Genomic DNA, 17,219 nt, shown 5'->3' on the forward strand with positions numbered 1-17,219 from the left:
CTATATGTCGCAGTAAAAGTGAGGTCCATTCAACTGGAGCACCTCTAGTATCCAAATCCACAATGTTTACACACCCAGGGTTGTCGCTGCCCTTATTGTGGCCCTTAAAGACAATCTGCCAGATTATCTGATATGCGTATTGAACATAGGCCTACATATTACACTGTCAACAATTTTCTGTACATTGTGTTGCATTAAAATGGGGACTCTTCTACTCAGGAGAAACTCTGGTACGGATTTTTGTTTAGCATTATCTATTCCAATTATGGCATGGTGATTACACTATTTGAATCCGGTTGCATCAGTTTTAATGCGGGACTTTTATTTTGAAGGTTAAACGTTGAGTTCACTATTGTTTCTTATCATTAATGTGTTAATTTCACACTGGTGAAAACAAGACTACTCGGCATCACAGACGTTGTTAATAACTATGCCAAATACACCACATCGAACAAGATCTGGCCGCTGATGGAGAAATGTAAATGGATACCATCTGTGCTTTATGCGACGATATTGTTTAGTTACAATGGTTACGTTTTGTAGCGAGAGAAAGTAAAAACGCTTTTGTGGCTACGTTAGCTTGCCAACGTTAGTTTACTGGTTGTGTCTGCCCGCATTGGCGTAAAGGGCGCAGCTAGCTTGCAAGCTAGCGAACTTACTGTAAACCGCTGGTTAGCCGGTTAGCATGGCTAACTGGCGTCAGTTTTGTTGACAAATCCTGAATTCCGGAATTAGGCGGTCTGAATTTAACTACATCATACGCAGTGTGCCAAAGACAATAACGTTAGCTACCTCAAACATGAGAACGTTCTAATACTAGTTTTATATATGTTATCCTGGTAATGTTAACTTGTTAGGTAACGATAGTTAGCTTGTTGAAAGTGCCCAAGTGATTGTGTTGATATGGTAATTTTTTCTAATACAGCACAACGCAGCTGGACCGAACGGTGTTCATTCCAGTCTGATACTTCAGCATGGAATAGCCAGCACGGCTTCTCTTGAATCAAGTCTATAACGTTAATGTTAGCTGTCTACCCCCTGGCAAATAACTAAAAAGCAAGGTATGTAGATATTCATTTTGTCTTAAAGAGATAGCTAGTTCCTAGCAAAGAGAGCTGATTTTCAACATAACAATTGTAATTGTTCTCTAATTGTAAAATGTGTTCCCTGAAGACCTAACTAGTAAGAATTTAACTCCATTGTTTGACAATGTTATGTCATCTAAAGAAGAGATGACAATTAACGTATCTTTTTAGTCATATATATATGGCTAGCTAGTACCCAGCACAGCTTTGTTGGACGTTTGTTGATCCACTAAATCTATGCCTAAATCCATGCCTGTTTTACAATTAAGTTCCTGGTTTTCCAGCTTGATTGCACCTCCAATTGACCTTGTTTGTGCCTGTGTCAACTATGGAGACAACTCAAGTGACTTTGGCAGTTAGGGGAGACACATCCCCAGGTAAGACCAACCCCTACTGCAGGGCAACAGACTAATCTGAAACAAGAAGACTATTCAATTCAAGACAACTTTAGACAGAAAAATTGACAACTAACCAGACAGTCAGTCAGGAATGTCATCTTTTAGCTAATCTCAGTTAACCTATATCTAAAATCGTGCTTAATATGGTAAGATTCTCGATTACAAGCCTCTCCACGAGAGTTTGGCTTTTGGCTAAAAAGTCCTTGATCTTTTGAACCTAATAAGGGGGTGGGGGTGTTTGTGAAAATGCGTGCAAGGTGAGTGTGTGTGGCGCGGCGCATTAATGGAACGTAATAATATGGTGTATGACTAGGTGAGGTGATAGCCGTGGTTGGTAGCTGTGAAGCTTTAGGAGACTGGTGCCATCAGAGAGCTGTGACCCTACAACCTGCTGAACACGATGGGTACATATCACTTTTCTCTTGGAATGCGATCTGAATGATTTCTGTGTTGATGTTTGTAGCTACAGGGTGTTTAAGTAATTACGCATATTATGTTCCTTCCCCAGCACATTGTGGAAGAGGATCATCAGTGTGCCCAGAGGTGCTGTGTCAACCTACCGCTATTTCAAAGGCCACTTCCTGGAGTCAAAGGTGAGCACATTTTATGTGCTGTCAGCATGATGTAATGAGTAATATTAAACAAAATACATTGTGGTTGGTCTTTAAAAATGATTGTACCATAATCCAGTTACGTAAGTAGTTGCCTTAGTGGTAATCTCATGTTGGCCATTGACTGACAGTTGACAAAGGATTGACAGTATTGTGTTAACAGCAGGTTAGAGCCAGACTAGGAGTCGTTGTGTTGTGCTCTTAAACCTTCCTTTTGATGATGGTGATGAATAGCCTACATACAGCGTGATCACCATTTTATATCCCCACTTCAGTTCTGGAGCCTGCTGATATTTTCACAGCTAATCTCTTATGAAATTTAATGTCATTTAAATGTAATGTACTTCATACTAAACTGTTTAGAGGATGTTTTAATTCACACACAGTTCGTCTTCTATGGAGCCACTGTAATCCAAGTGTGACCGAGTTAGTCTATGAGTAAGTCTGTTTTGAGTGAACACTAGAAAGCATTAGATTAGCTACGCTATAGCATATCTAAGATCATTAATGGGTTATTTAGCTCACTTTCCCAACATCTGTGTTGATCCCCTCTAGCTGTCCTCTGTGCAGTTGCTACATAACTCTTAGAGAGGAGAGCATGCCTGGAGCTCTGCCAGCTGGCCATAGCTGAGCTCTGATCTGTGCACATGACATGAGCCTCTCCCATGTTATTTAATGCTGCGCTAGACTTGGAAGTTGGAACAGACACACACACACAAGCACAGTATGTTCTTTACCATTCCAATTATTAATGTCAGTACTCAGTAATGCTCTCTATATGGCCAGCTTGGAGGCTCAAATTACACCCTTTTTTTTAAGCTCTTCCTCTTTCAGAGAGGGATAGCTAAAGAGAGAGCGCGTCTGGCTGTTGTGTCCTACAGACAGTAGCATATGAAGTAACATATGTGGAAACGAGGAAAAAACAACTCATTTGAACTGTGCTGTCCCTTCCTGGTCTGAACTACTGTCAGTGGACTAGCAGCATTACTAACTTGTCAGAGAGCATAATTTGTTGACTCATGGGGTGGTGCTCAGCACACACATTCAGATAGGCCAGCTGTAATGACAACACATTTTACTATGTCTCTATGGCCAGAAACCTAAAACCAGGACCACATTCAATTATTTTTGTGATTTAACCTGTTTTTAATACCAATTATAAAATGAGTTGTTTGGATGCTGGTTGGTTGATAGCAGGGAGTTATTCACCACAGTCCCTGGGTAATGCCTGTTACAGTTTCAATAGAATGATCCACTGCCCCACATCCCAGCCAGGCAATTTATAAACTTAATCTTCCCAGTAAAAAAGTGACTAGACATTATTTCCCCATGCCACTAGGCTAGCATTTGGTTTGTCTAAACCTTTCTGCCTGCCTCTGATCTCTGCAACAACTTTGCAGGTTTTTACACTGTGCCATAGAGAGAGTGAATGTGACGAGACTGAGCTCCTCTGAGCCAGCCAAATTCATTTTGGAACATTATAATGGATATATCAAAAGAAATGGCAAAGGGAAAACAAATGAAAATGCACATAGTTTGCTTGGTGTGATTGTGTTAGCTTTAGTTGGCTAGGAGAAGTAACTAGCCTGCATGGCAACCTTTTTTGCTTAAAACGTTTGGAATGGACGACCAGCTCGTTTGGCTATATTTGGACTAAATTGTCTGATGGAAGGATGAAATAAAACAAATGTACTCATTAAAATATCAAAAATTGTGAATGTCTCCCTCCTAAGGGCTGTTTCCTGGCCCTCCGTTCCGCGTTGTGCCTTCGAACAACCCTTAGTCAAGAGTTATTCACACAATCATCTCCAGGTTTTCATGCCTTATTGCTTAAATATTGTAGCAGACCAACTATGTTGGACCGGAGAAAAAATGATAATTCTAAAATGTTTTAAAGTAAGTATTCAAAATCTTTCAGAGGAGATAGCAAAATATGTTAGTGTAGTAGAAGAGATGATGCCAAAGTTCTGCCTCCTGTCAACTAATAGAACCCCTTTGCAGATATCAACCAATGGTTGCTGACTGGCTTGCTGATTGGTAACCAAAGTGACGTTGACTATATCTGTCTTAATGCTGTACTAAACATTGGCATTGCAGAGTGCAGGTGGTCCCTGTCAGGTGATAGTCACTAAGTGGGAGACCCACCAGCAGCCACGCCTGATGAGCCCCACAGGTATATAAACCAGAACGATGCCCAGCTTGGTTTGGGAAATGTTTCTATGCTTAGTTGAGGCAAGGGGATTCAGCAGCCATATAAGACTGCTGAACAATTTAATCAAATGGCCACCCGGACTATTTACACTGCCACCCCCCCGCTACTTGCTGTTTATTATCTATGCATAGTCACTTTAACCCAACCTACATGTACAAATGAATTCGACTAATGTACCCCAGCGCATTGACTGGGTACCGGTACCCCCTGTATATAACCTCGTTATTGGTATTTTATTGTGTTACTTTTGATTTGATTTTCTACTTTAGAGTTTATTTAGTAAATATTTTCTTAACTATAAGTAAGCATTTCACTGTAAGGTCTACACTTGTATTGATTTGAGGCCACTCAAACACCATTGTTTCAGAACTCAGACAAAGCTCATTCAAAATCAACTTGATGGGAACAAATGTAATATACTGTAGTTTCACCCTCAATCCTACAGCCTGACACGTTTTGGTCAAGGTTTAAAACATAAAATCTATATCATTATTATTACTATTTTATGTTGCTTTTAGAAGTTGATATGGTTTGTTTTCTATAGACCTCATGCCTGTTTATTCTCTTGCAGAATCACACCTTGATATTGACAATGGCCAATTTGGATTCCACAGTAAGTCCAACTAAATATATCACATCTTGATTTAATACATTTGGGGAAATTATCTTTGACACCCATTCAAATTAGTGGATTTGGCTAGTTCAGCCACACCCGTTACTGACAGGTATATAAAATCGAGCACACAGCAATCTCCGTAGACAAACATTGGCAGTAGAATGGCCGGTACTGAAGAACTGTGACGTTCAACATGGCACTGTCATAGGATGCCATCTTTCCAACAAGTCAGTTTGTCAAATTCCGGTTACTGGCCCAACGCTCTTACCTGATAGGTTGACCTAACCTTAATCCTTACCTTAACCACACTGCTAACCTTATGCCTAACCATTACCTTAAATTAAGACCAAAAAGCACATTTCTGTTTTCATGAATTGTTACTATAGCCAATTTTGACTTTGCTCATGAAGTGGAAATTGCTCAGTTCTGCCTCCAAGGCAAGATTTATGACAATAAACATCAAACTGCTACTAAGACCCTGAGGAATGACTCAAACCGCTGGTTGAACTGAACTCTTCACAGGTTACATGTAAAGCACATCCCCATCAGAGACTGCTAAGATTTGAGGTTACAGTTATCTGGTAAAACATTGTGAATTTGACTGTTTTCCCACCCTACACAATATGTTTAAACAATGGCTTTTTATTTCCATAGCAATTTTCTCAAAGTGCTTTGCATTGTGTGCGGATAGCTAACCTCATCCACCACCAAGTACTGTTACTCACCTGGGTGATCCAGCAGGAGCCAGTTTGTGCCAGAACACTCACCACATGTTTCCCTGCGACTCCTTTCTGCAGATGGCTTAGAGTGTGTGGACTCTGGGTGGCTGACGTGCCAGACAGAGATCCGTTTGCGTCTGCACTATTCAAAGACGTCTCCTGTATCCATCACCAAGAAGAAATATAAGAAGTCTCGTTTCAGGTGAGGCCGAGAGACACGCGGCTCTTATTCAACACTGTTTGCTGCCGGAGTGCTTATCTAAGAGGCTGTGGCTTGGATCAGAAGGGGCAGAATTTCCTCAAATGCAGATAGAAATTATCCCAAAATAACTTATGGATTCAAACCAAACATGGCACTAAAATAAATCCTCTTTATTCATGAAATATGCAGACAACTCCTGTAAAGGTATTGATGAGAACACTAGTCCACCTGTTCAAATTCATAACTTACTAGTCAGGCTTGTAAGGTCTCAAACCTTTCCCAATTTGACCTCTGTTGACCTGTGACCTTTCCTCCCTGACCTCAGGATCAAGCTGACACTGGAAGGTGTAGAAGAGGAGGAGGATGATGAAGAGCAGGAGCAGAGCGCAGTAGCGTGGCACAAGATGACCACCACGCTGGAGACCAGTATGATCAGTGGAGATGGGTACAAGTCCCGCCACTCCCAGCCTGAGTGTGGTTATGCCCTGGAGGCCTCACAGTGGACAGAGTACGTCATCCACACCATGGACCCTGACAACCTGGAACTCACCTTTGACTTCTTTGAGGTACAGTTCACAGCAGGATGACTATTGTGAACTCTACAGAAACAACACATTTTCGTGTTGTAACTATACTCCCAAACCAGGGTTTTAGCAGAAAGTCAGTGTCAGACCGTGTGTGTGTATATATACAGTACAGAGTGAATCTATTAACCCTTTCTTCCCCTCCTAAACAGGAGGACATGGGTGAGCATGTGGTGGCAGGGGATGCCCACCCGGGGACCGTGGGTACGGCCTGCCTTCTCTCCTCATTCTTTGTGGAGAGTGGCAAGGACACGGGTGTGGTCACTCTGCCCATCATGAAACGCAACTCCAGACAGACCCTGGGCAAAGTCCGAGGTGAGCAACCCTACCCCTCCTGGAACAAGTGGTCTTGTAATATTTTATTTTTAAAAAGCTACTACTTGACACCCATGTAGCTCTTTGTAAATCAGGTATTAATATCAATGGGATATTTGCAGAAAACTTGATTCGGATGGAGCAGGACTTATTGAATATACTCCCGAGTGGTGCGGAGGTCTAAGGCACTGTATCTCAGTGCAAGAGGCATCCCTACAGTCCCTGGTTCGAATCCAGGCTGTATCACATCCGCCCTTGATTGGGAGTCCCATAGGGCGGCGCACAATTGGCCCAGCGTTGTCCGGGTTTGGCCGTCATTATAAATAAGAAGTTGTTCTTAACTGGCTTACCTAGTTAAATACAGGTTAAATTTGAAAACTTCTATATTTCCCTAAGAGTAACTGACTATGTTAAATAGATAGTCTAAAACTCGGATTCAGTCTGTATTGACTGACAGGTCTTTCAGAAATGGAATTAGTCAGTTAATTCACCGAAACTGAAATTCTATTTCAATACTCAAAATAAAAAAATATTAATCAATAAATTGAAAGGGAGGAACTTTTTATTTCAAAACTTTTAAATTGTTTAATTCAAATCCCTTCCTAAATTGAATGACTTAAATTTAAATTGACTCCTTACCAATTGGATATTAATGAAATTGGGGAGAAAAGGGAGTGGGGTAAAAAAAGAGAAAAAAATGACCCCAACCCTGTAGAATACATTTACATTTAAGTCATTTAGCAGACTGTAGGTCAGCACATCCAGTTCCTCCTGCAGCCCTTTTCCCTATGTAAACAGTCAACTTTCCGCTTAGCATGTAACTGTCAAACAGGGTGGGAAATAGGTCAAAACAGGAACTAGAATGTAAATGCAGGATTAGATGACTTGGGGCCAGAGGGTTAGCTAAGATGTTTCCCTGGTAAAAAATAAAAGTCAGATTTAAAGTTAATTAATGAGTAGAATTCACATTTAAAAAAATAAATATATATATATATATATATAATAATGTAAAGTCATGTATTTTTCTGTTCCAGTGGACTACCTGGTGATCCGTCCTATCGAGGGACTACAGTGTGACATGAGCTCGTCCTTCACCAAGTACTGGAGGAAGAGGAGTGCCCCCCTGGACGTAGGCCACAGAGGGGCCGGCAGCACACACGCAGCCAAGTGAGAGATGCACACACGACACAATTGATTATTAGGTGTTGATGTACCTAATGATTGTCTATGTGTGTGTTGAAGCAGGACTACTCAATAACACAAAGTCCCTTTCGTACTCTGTTTTATTAAATGTTTGAATGCAATTGTCGTGTTCTGTCTGGCTTCAACGTTTCAGTGCAAGTTAGGACATGCTCAGTCAGACTGAGACATCAACAGAGGAAGTCGAGGTCAACGAACAACAACAAAGACATTGTTCTTTCTGGTTTCTTGTCATGTCACTGTACTGGGAAAACCTTGCCTCTGAATCTCAGCCAGAAGTTGTCAGAGTGCAAGTCATTAACTAGTAGTCTGACCGTACACAATTGGTTTGGTATCTGTGTTATACTGTAAATTGTGATTTGGGTGCCTTTGGTTTTGTGCAAAAAATGTCTGGTTTTGATTTTCAGACATACCAAAGTTAGGGAGAACACCATTGCCTCGTTTAAAAGTGCTGCCAATCATGTGAGTATTCCTACAAAACGTAAAACACTTGAAAATGTATCTGATCTGGTTTTACATCAGAGTTGACTGCATGTGTGTTGTATGTTTCTGAAGGGGGCTGCCTATGTAGAGTTTGACGTCCATCTCTCCAAGGACTGCGTCCCCATCGTGTACCACGATCTCACCTGCTGCATCTCCACTAAGAAGGTAAACAACAACATAAATCCTGTCGGGTGCACCCTGTACAGTTTCCTTACTTTTTATTTTATTTTCCTCTCCTCCTGTCAGAAAGGAGACAAGCTCTCTCTGGACCTGTTTGAAGTTCCTGTCAAAGACCTCACATACGACCAGCTACAGCAGCTCAAGGTAGAAGAGCTTTTAACTACAGCTAGCCTCTGGCTTCTCCTTTACTAGTTAATACACTCAGACGCCAGTCCTTGAAATGGGTTAATATGAAGTATTTTTTTGTCATGTAGACTATGGTTTACCCCACACAATTTAGGAGTAGGCCTATATGATGTGAAAGATGACTTGGTTTTGTGTTTGATTAACAGTTGGGCCATGCTTCTGCCTTGAAGGTGAACGACCACAAAGGTATAGTGTATTTTCTTATATTTCGCTGGCTACAATACCCACCACAAAATCCTACACACAATGCCCCATAATGACAAAGTGAAAACAGGTTTTTAGAAAAAAAAATACAAAACAGATACCATGTTCACATAAGTATTCAAACCCTTTGCTATGAGACTCGAAATTGATCTCAGGTGCATCCTGTTTCCATTGATCATCCTTGATGTTTCTACAACTTGATTGGAGTCCACCTGTGGTAAATTCAATTGAATGGACATGATTTGGAAGTCACACGCCTGTCTGTATAATGTCCCACAGTTAACAGTGCATGTCAGAACAAAAACCAAGCCGTGAGGTCGAATTAATTTTCCCTGGTGCCCCGAGACAGGATTGTGTCGAGGCACAGATCTGGATAAGGGTACCAAAAAATGTCTTCAACATTAAAGGTAACCAAGAACACAGTGGCCTCCATCATTCTTTAATAGAAGAAGTTTAGAACCACCAAGACTTCCTAGAGCTGGCCAAACTGAACAATTGGGGGAGAAGGGCATTGGTCAGGAAGGTGACCAAGAACCCGATGGTTACTCTGACAGAGCTCCAGAGGCCCTTTATGGAGATGGGAGAACCTTCCAGAAGGACAACCATCTCTGCAGCACTCCACTAATCAGGCCTTTGTGGTAGAGTGGCCAGACTGAAGCTACTCCTCTGTAAAAGTCACCTGACAGCCCGTTTGGAGTTTGCCAAAAGGCATCTAAAGGACTCTGACCATGAGAAACAAGAGTCTCTGGTTTGATGAAACCAAGATTGAACTCTTTGGCCTGAAAGCCAAGCGTCACGTCTGGAGAAACCGTAGGGGTGGTGCCAGGTTAAAGCATGGTGGTGGCAGCATCGTGCTGTGGGGATGTTTTTCAGCGGCAGGGACTGGGAGACTAGGATCGAGGCAAAGATGAACGGAGCAAAGTACAGAGATATCCTTGATGAAATCCTGCTCCAGAGCGCTGAGGACCTCCGACTGCGGTGAAGGTTCACCTTCCAACAGGACAACAACCCTAAGGACACAGCCAAGACAACGCAGGAGTGGCTTCGGAACAAGTCTCTGAATGTCCTTGAGTGACCCAGCCAGAGTCCGGACTTGAACCCAATCGAACATCTCTGGAGAGACCTGAAAATAGCTGTTCAGCGACGCTCCCCATCCAACCTGACAGAGCTTGAGAGGATCTGCAGAGAAGATTGTGAGGAACTCCCCAAATACAGGTGTGCCAAGCTTTTAGTGTCATACCCAAGAAGACTTGAGGCTGTAATCGCTGGCTGAGGTGCTCAACAAAGGGTCTGAATACTTATGTAAATACTTATGCACCCTAATAGCACCCTATGTGATATTTCAGTTTATTTTTTAATACATTTGCTAATATGTTTTAAAGAAACTGTTTTGGGGTATTGTGTGTAGATTGATGAGGAAAAATAAACAATTGAATCAATTTTAGAATAAGGCTGTAACGTAACAAAATGTGGAAAAAGTCAAGGGGTTTGAATACTTTCCAAATGCACTGTATGTCCGCTGCTTGCATCATTGTTTTAAAGCAGTTGAAGATGAACCATCAGAGCAGCTGAACTGTGTATCGGCCTGTGTGTGAAGTGCATGGTTTACTCCCACTTTGTTTCTTAGATGATGATGAAGAGGAAGAGGTTGACGAGCATCAGCCCTTCCCTTCCTTTTCCCAGGTAGATAACCTCCTAGTAGGCGTCACCGCTGTCGAGGTTACCATATGATGGGGTTATTTGGTGATCTTTGTGAACTAGCCTATCCCAACCTTGAGCTTCTGTGTCCTATTATAACTGATTCCCAATGTCATGTCATGTTCCAGATATTCCAAGCAGTGCCTGAAAATGTGGGCTTCAACATCGAGCTGAAGTGGGTTTGTCAGATGAAGGTAGGTACAGCCAGTCAGTGATACTGGAGATGGGAAGTCACGAGGTGGTCATGCTAGAAAGTACCTAAGTGGCTGAACCGATGAGCACGTACATGACCCATCTGTTTTTTTAGGGTTAGGGCTTGTGGTTCAAGTCAAATAGGAACACTTTTGTATTTTTAACTCCTATCATGGTCCGATAGTAACAACCCTTATCACATTGGATGGTTGTGATTTTGTTTACAACAGGATGGTTCGTGGGAAGGAAACCTGTCCTCGTACTTCAACATGAACCTGTTCCTGGACATCATACTGACCTGTGTGCTGCAGAGAGCTGGCAAGAGACGCATCGTCTTCTCCTGCTTCGACCCTGACATCTGCACTATGTAAGCACCGCTTACCGACCAGTTATCCAACAGTCAGACTGAAGACAGTGTTAACCTGCCGAGCTGAAGCCTTGTTTACATAGTTGTAATATGTATGTTTATGACTGCCTATGACACGTGTTATGTAGCTGTTATGAAGGCTTTATGAATGCATACGTAAGGGGGGGGGGGCTACAGTGAAGTTAACCATAAATGCTGTATTCTCCCCAAGGGTTCGTCAGAAGCAGAACAAGTACCCAATCCTGTTCCTGACCCAGGGCATCTCTGAGATCTACCCGGAGCTCATGGACATCCGCTGTCGCACCACACAGATCGCCATGAGCTTCGCACAGAGCGAAAACCTCCTGGTGAGTGGTGGAACTGGGATGGGTGGATGGATGTGTCTGTGCTAATGTAGGGGATCAGTCAACTCTGATTGTGTCTGTAGGGTATTAGTGCCCACACTGAGGAGCTCCTTCAGAACCTGGAGCACATCCGAGAGGCCCAGTCTAAAGGCCTGGTAGTGTTCTGCTGGGGAGACCTCAACAACGACCACGACAACAGGACCAAGCTACGGGAACAGGGCATTGACGGACTCATCTACGACAGGTAAACATTCGTCTGATGATTGTCGATGACTGGTAAATCCGTTTGGCTCATATAGGGGCAGGTTACCAGACACAGATTAAAGCTTGTGCTAGACTAAAAAGCACTTGTGCTAGACTAAAAAGCGTGCTGTTTTACTCCAAGACTAGGCTTAATGGAGAGGACTATCTTGCGCAATGTGTTGTTTTTAGTTCCCGAGAGGCCTAGCCAAAGGTTAGCTATAATAAAATATTTTGTTAGGACTTAAGAGTTTGTCCCTCAGGCAGGTACACCCTGTTCTCATGTAGTTATGTAAACCAGTATCTAAGTATCTATCCTGATCACACTATCAACAGCTGTTGACTGTTGCTCAATGTTCTTGATTGGACTTCTCAACATTGCTCTAGAGTTTATTAGTCACATGCACAGGGTCAAAGATGTAATTACAGGGTACAGTGAAATTCTTAAGCTTCGAGCTCCAACAGTGCAGGTCAAGAGAAGTGAATGGGAGAATAATAATATATACATTTTTACAACTGCAACAATGAAAATTGTCCATTATGGGTCAGTAATTGTAGTGTAAACACAATCAGCATATCAGTTAAGGACATCATAATATGAGGTTACATATTATTACAACCTAAAAACACACAGTAGGCAAATATTGAATTACTTGTCGTTCAGCCACCGTAGCTAGACTAATGAAAGTAATAGTCGTTATGTAATTAGAAAATTCAAGTAGATATAGCTGGGTCAGAGAGAGGCTTCCTTCAAAGAACAGACATGTCATGTGACCTGACCTCAGCGAGAACTGGTTTTATAATACTGCCTCAGCAGTATAGACCTATTTTATGTAAATTGCACCTTTGAACTGTGGTCTACATGTTTGGCCGTGATGGGGTTTACGGATTAAACCATTCAGTGGGATTCCTGCGAGTCAGAAATAGATTGCCAGAATTTCTTCCAGCTGTATCTTATCACTGGAATACACCAGATACATTTTCTCTAGTCCCCTGCTTATTGTCATGACAACTGGGAGTTGGTAAAAGTTGCCCCTAACAGCAGATGCAGGGTCAGATATTCTTTCAACCCTTATTGGGAGTAATATAATCTGACCCTAGATCTGTGGTTAAAATGGCAATTTCTACCTGGAGCTGATAACTGTGCCTCTTTCTTTCAGAATATGTGAAAGCTGGTGGCCAAATCATGTCATTGACTCTCACCCTACTGGTTCTTCTGATGCCAGTAATGTTTCTCTGGTTCCTGGTTGTGCTTATTTACTCACCCCTGATTTTGGATCTTTTGTTTCCTCGTGACTACTGCCTGAATGAAAGCCCCCTGGTCTGGTCAATAACTGGAACAGACCAGCAGGGTTCCATGACAATGATGCAAGACAATTGACTTCTCATTTGGCTAAACTGTGTGGAGAACTAGGCTATGTTCCCCTTTTCCTGCGATAGTCTGCCTAGAGTTTGCACTTCTTATGAAAAAGTGTGTTGGTAGCAACATTTTACCAGACTTTATATTAAAATGTTAATATTGATTGTTTAAAGCAACGATTGATTGGTCAACTGCCTGTCTATCATTTTTTAGATGAGACGTCCCCAGTGGATAAAGGTTGCTCCTTATATTCATGCTTTTATCAGTTTGTTTATTTTCAGCTTTATTACTCCTGCTTCCAGCTCTTCTTCAGCACTGACCATTTCCAGACAGAGGCCTATGTAGATGCATGGCGTATAAAGCACCCAGTTAGAGCGACTGGCTGTTTTGTTGGAATGTCAGGTAGTCAGGCAGCATGGCTGATTCACGAGCAAGTGGCTGTAAGAACCTGTTTACATTGAGCTGAATTCTGTTGTTGGTCCATGGGTGTGTGCACTGTTCTTTTGAATGCCCGTTGGAGACATATTCACTGCACATTCTGGTTTTCACCTGCAAGTATTTAACCTTTCAGATTTGCATGCTCTTTATTTAGGGCCAAGGAAGTATCATGAGTTCGGGGTCACTAATACGCCTTCCAGCTAGTTGTATAATGGATGTTTCCAAACTGGTGACATCGTCCTGTGTGCACAATGTTCCAGTTCATGACTGATAACAGCTTGAGTTCAGCTCGCTGCTCTTTTTGGCTTTGCAGAGTATTGTGTATTTCAGTCTGTTACAACTTCTCAGGGATTTCATAGCTTGACGGATGAACAATTCTTTGTTCATGAATTATTTATAATGATTAAGAATCAGCATAGATACATGAAAAATATGGGTGTTAGCGTAGTGGTCTTATCCATTAGTGCATGTAATGTAGAGTGGTTGGAAAAAAGCCTATTGGTGATTGTTGCAGTTGTGTTGTCATGAATGATACTGCTAGAAGCTAATCCCTTCTTTTCTGCTTTATGCTACAACATTGTACAGTAGCTGATCATGTAATGTGAGTTTGTTTTTATTGCTAAGGTTAGGCCTATATTGACATGCTATCGATCATGTTGATTAGCCCATTGTTATGTAGACACTGAGAAACCAGATACCAGACATCTTTATTTTGAACAGCACTTCCGTGTTCCCTTGTGTACCTGAGGTAGTTCTTCTGTCTTTGGCTCATTAACAGATGTTTGTTTTTCTCCTTTCTCCATCTTTTTCTCCAGGATCTGTGACGACCAGGTCGAGCAGCCTAACATCTTCAAAGTAGAGGAGCAGCACACGCTGCAGGAAACGCTCAAGAGCTTTGTGTGTTCCTGCTACACCATCCCCTGCCAGGCGGCTCCTGTCTGCCCCTCCTCCACCTCCAAGAAGCACAACGGCAGTGCAGAGTCTGACTCGGGCCTCAGCTCCTCCTGAACAACTCACTGCCCCCTACGTTTGTCACTAGATAGGACAGAAGCGTAAATCCATATAGACAGAATTGATGAGTAAGTGTACACTACTGTGTTACATAGGAGCCACACAAGGGAAGAGGGGAAATTATAATTGTATTAACCTGTTGTACTGGAAGTGTAACTTTTTGCCTGTGTGAGCAGAGCGCAAGCCACTTTATCCTAATGTTCTCAGGTGTGAGCTGCTTGTCAATCTTTTAAGCTTGAGCAGCGCAAGCCTCTCGCAAAGCTACCGCGCTTACGCCTGGTTTCATTGAAGTGATTTGGAGCGTATCACACTCTGAAAAAGTTGCGCGACCGGTGTAGCGCCTATGCTAGGGGTTAGGCGTTGTGTTGGTAATCACAATGTTGGTTTAAAAAACACTTCTATCCTCTCTAGCATGACCAGAAAGTGACAACCCTTACTGAACTGACCTCCACTCGGTCCACTGAAGCCATACACAAGCTGTGTCCAGATCAGTGTCCTCTTAGCTGTTTGTTTTAACTGGAAAAAGGATGGTGTTTTGCCAGAAAAGGCTTCCGGCATTTGTTATTTGGATTTTAGTTCTACACAGTTGAATGACTGTGGGATATGCACCTCAGTCACAATAATAATGGAATTCCCTGTACATTCACAGGTCTTCACTTACAAATTAATGCCTACTCAAGGAATTTATTTTCAAGTGCATCTTTTATTTAGCAAATTTGCTAAATACAAATCAAACTAAAGTGCTGAAATGAACTGTATATTAGCTTTTCCAGATATAAAGTTTATTCTTGGAGTATCATAGGTTTAATTTAAGCATATGCTGTAGTTTGAAGTCTTTAGGCAGATAATGATTTGCATCTGCGTTATGATTTTCCTCATATGATATAGCCAACATTTTACAATAGCAGTGTTATTTTTGTCACTCATATAATTTTGATAGGGAGTATTGCAGTAGAACAAGATCATTCGGGACTGTGACCAAAACTTTCTCAGGTGGTTTTAAATTCAAATGTCCATTTGAACTTAAACTCATACAATCTGATTTGTATTAGGAGTGCCCTGAGCTGTGCCATTAATGAAGTGTCATTACTAGATGACCAGATTATAAAGTGTTGCTGTGGGTGCCTAAATCTGAACAGATTAATAATATCACTTTAATGACCTGTTGAATGACCAGTAGAAAAACAGTTTGTTTGTGCTCTCAACACCACCTTGAATCTGTGAGCTCAAAAGTCACCATTAGGGAAAGGTATACACTCCTACATATTTATTTGTACAGTGAAGCTAAAATGTTTAGTGTTGTTTTGTACTCAAGCATTTTGGATTTGAGAAAATGTTTGAGGCGACAGTTACACATCTGTAACTTTTTCACTCGTCATTATTCACCATTTATTTGTGATTATACAAAAAGTGTGGTATTAATATAGAAGTGTTCAGAAACCTGTTCTATTCTTATTAACAATTTAAAAAAAAATTGAGACAGTGAATTCATTTCTAAATGGTAAAACGTGTATTTAAAATGCTCTCAAATTAAAGGTGATTACTGTCGCCTCATTTAAAACATTGGATCCCAAATGCTGGAGTACAGAGACAAATTCAAAGTTTTAGCTTCAATGTCCAAATAAGTAGGGGAGTATAGGTAGCCCTTTGTTATGGCTAGGTCTAGTCCACACAACTCAATCCCTATCTCCCTTTGATGAGAAGGGTTTTCTTAGTAGCTGTGCTTGCTCAACACACAATATATGCCATTTAGCAGATTCTTTTTTTTTTTGAGTGGTCCCGGAAATCAAACCCACTATCCTGCCGTTGCAAGCGCCATGCTCTACCACCTGAACTACAGAGGACCACATCATCAGAAAGCCTTAATGGAGAAGTTTTATGATTTCACTAGTCTGACTGACACTTGTTTCAGTCTCTTCATACCTCTGATCATTTCATGTAATAGAAGACCAATATTTGTCTTGCCTCCACTGAACAAAAGTTTTTTTCCCCCCTTGCAAAGTTTTCCTGCACATTGCAACTCACATTTTTCCTACGTCCGTGTTTTGTTCTACAGTCTTTTATTTAAATGCACATGGAAGACATGTAACTGTCTATTTGTCCTAAACGGTGTACATGACATGACATGTAAACATTTCACTTGAACACAGAGAAGCAAGCACAGCTTGCATTGTTGTAGAAATGTATAGTCTGTCTGCTCGTTTGTCTGTTTTAAGTTATAAAAGTAAGGCAAAAAAAATGTATCTTAATGTTTGACACTTCTACTGTATGTATGGCCTACTGTTAGTCATAATGCATGCCCCTCAGAGTGCTATGGTGGACTGGGTGATTGTATCGACGGTCACTTGTTCATGTCACACCCCTGCTACTCTGTCTGGACAATACAATGCTAGCTAATTGAATTGAAAAATTAATAAAATGATTTAAACTTATTTTGTAAGACTTTCTTTTACACATCGCAAAAATTGACATACCGGTCGGTACTAGTATTTTAAGAGTGTACCGCACAGTATGATGAGTGATTTGTTTATTAGAGAAATAATGTTGATCTGGTTCTGAATTTACAACCACTGG

The 17,219-nt window shown here is 41.5% G+C and overlaps 1 protein-coding gene across 2 annotated transcripts; it reads left to right on the forward strand.

Annotated features, from left to right (window-relative positions):
- The first annotated feature begins 329 nt into the window (after positions 1–329).
- On the forward strand, positions 330–17,077 carry gpcpd1 (glycerophosphocholine phosphodiesterase 1). Of its 2 annotated transcripts, XM_071412950.1 has the most exons (21): positions 330–478; positions 926–1,061; positions 1,370–1,462; positions 1,797–1,887; positions 1,992–2,076; positions 4,192–4,267; positions 4,878–4,919; positions 5,720–5,843; positions 6,169–6,409; positions 6,580–6,742; positions 7,777–7,909; positions 8,350–8,404; positions 8,498–8,590; positions 8,672–8,749; positions 8,938–8,977; positions 10,623–10,678; positions 10,822–10,887; positions 11,116–11,252; positions 11,464–11,599; positions 11,680–11,840; positions 14,450–17,077. In XM_071412950.1, exons 3-21 carry the CDS (start codon positions 1,414–1,416, stop codon positions 14,640–14,642), a joined length of 2,019 nt encoding a protein of 672 aa, XP_071269051.1. In that variant the 5' UTR covers positions 330–478; positions 926–1,061; positions 1,370–1,413; the 3' UTR covers positions 14,643–17,077. The 2 variants fall into 2 exon arrangements, with proteins under 2 accessions (XP_071269051.1, XP_071269052.1); XM_071412951.1 differs by lacking the exons at positions 330–478; positions 926–1,061; positions 1,370–1,462; positions 1,797–1,887; positions 4,192–4,267 and having other exon boundaries at positions 1,997–2,076.
- The last annotated feature ends 142 nt before the right edge of the window (positions 17,078–17,219 follow it).

This window comes from Salvelinus alpinus, chromosome 8 (assembly GCF_045679555.1).
Source record: "Salvelinus alpinus chromosome 8, SLU_Salpinus.1, whole genome shotgun sequence".
Lineage (NCBI taxonomy): Eukaryota > Metazoa > Chordata > Actinopteri > Salmoniformes > Salmonidae > Salvelinus > Salvelinus alpinus.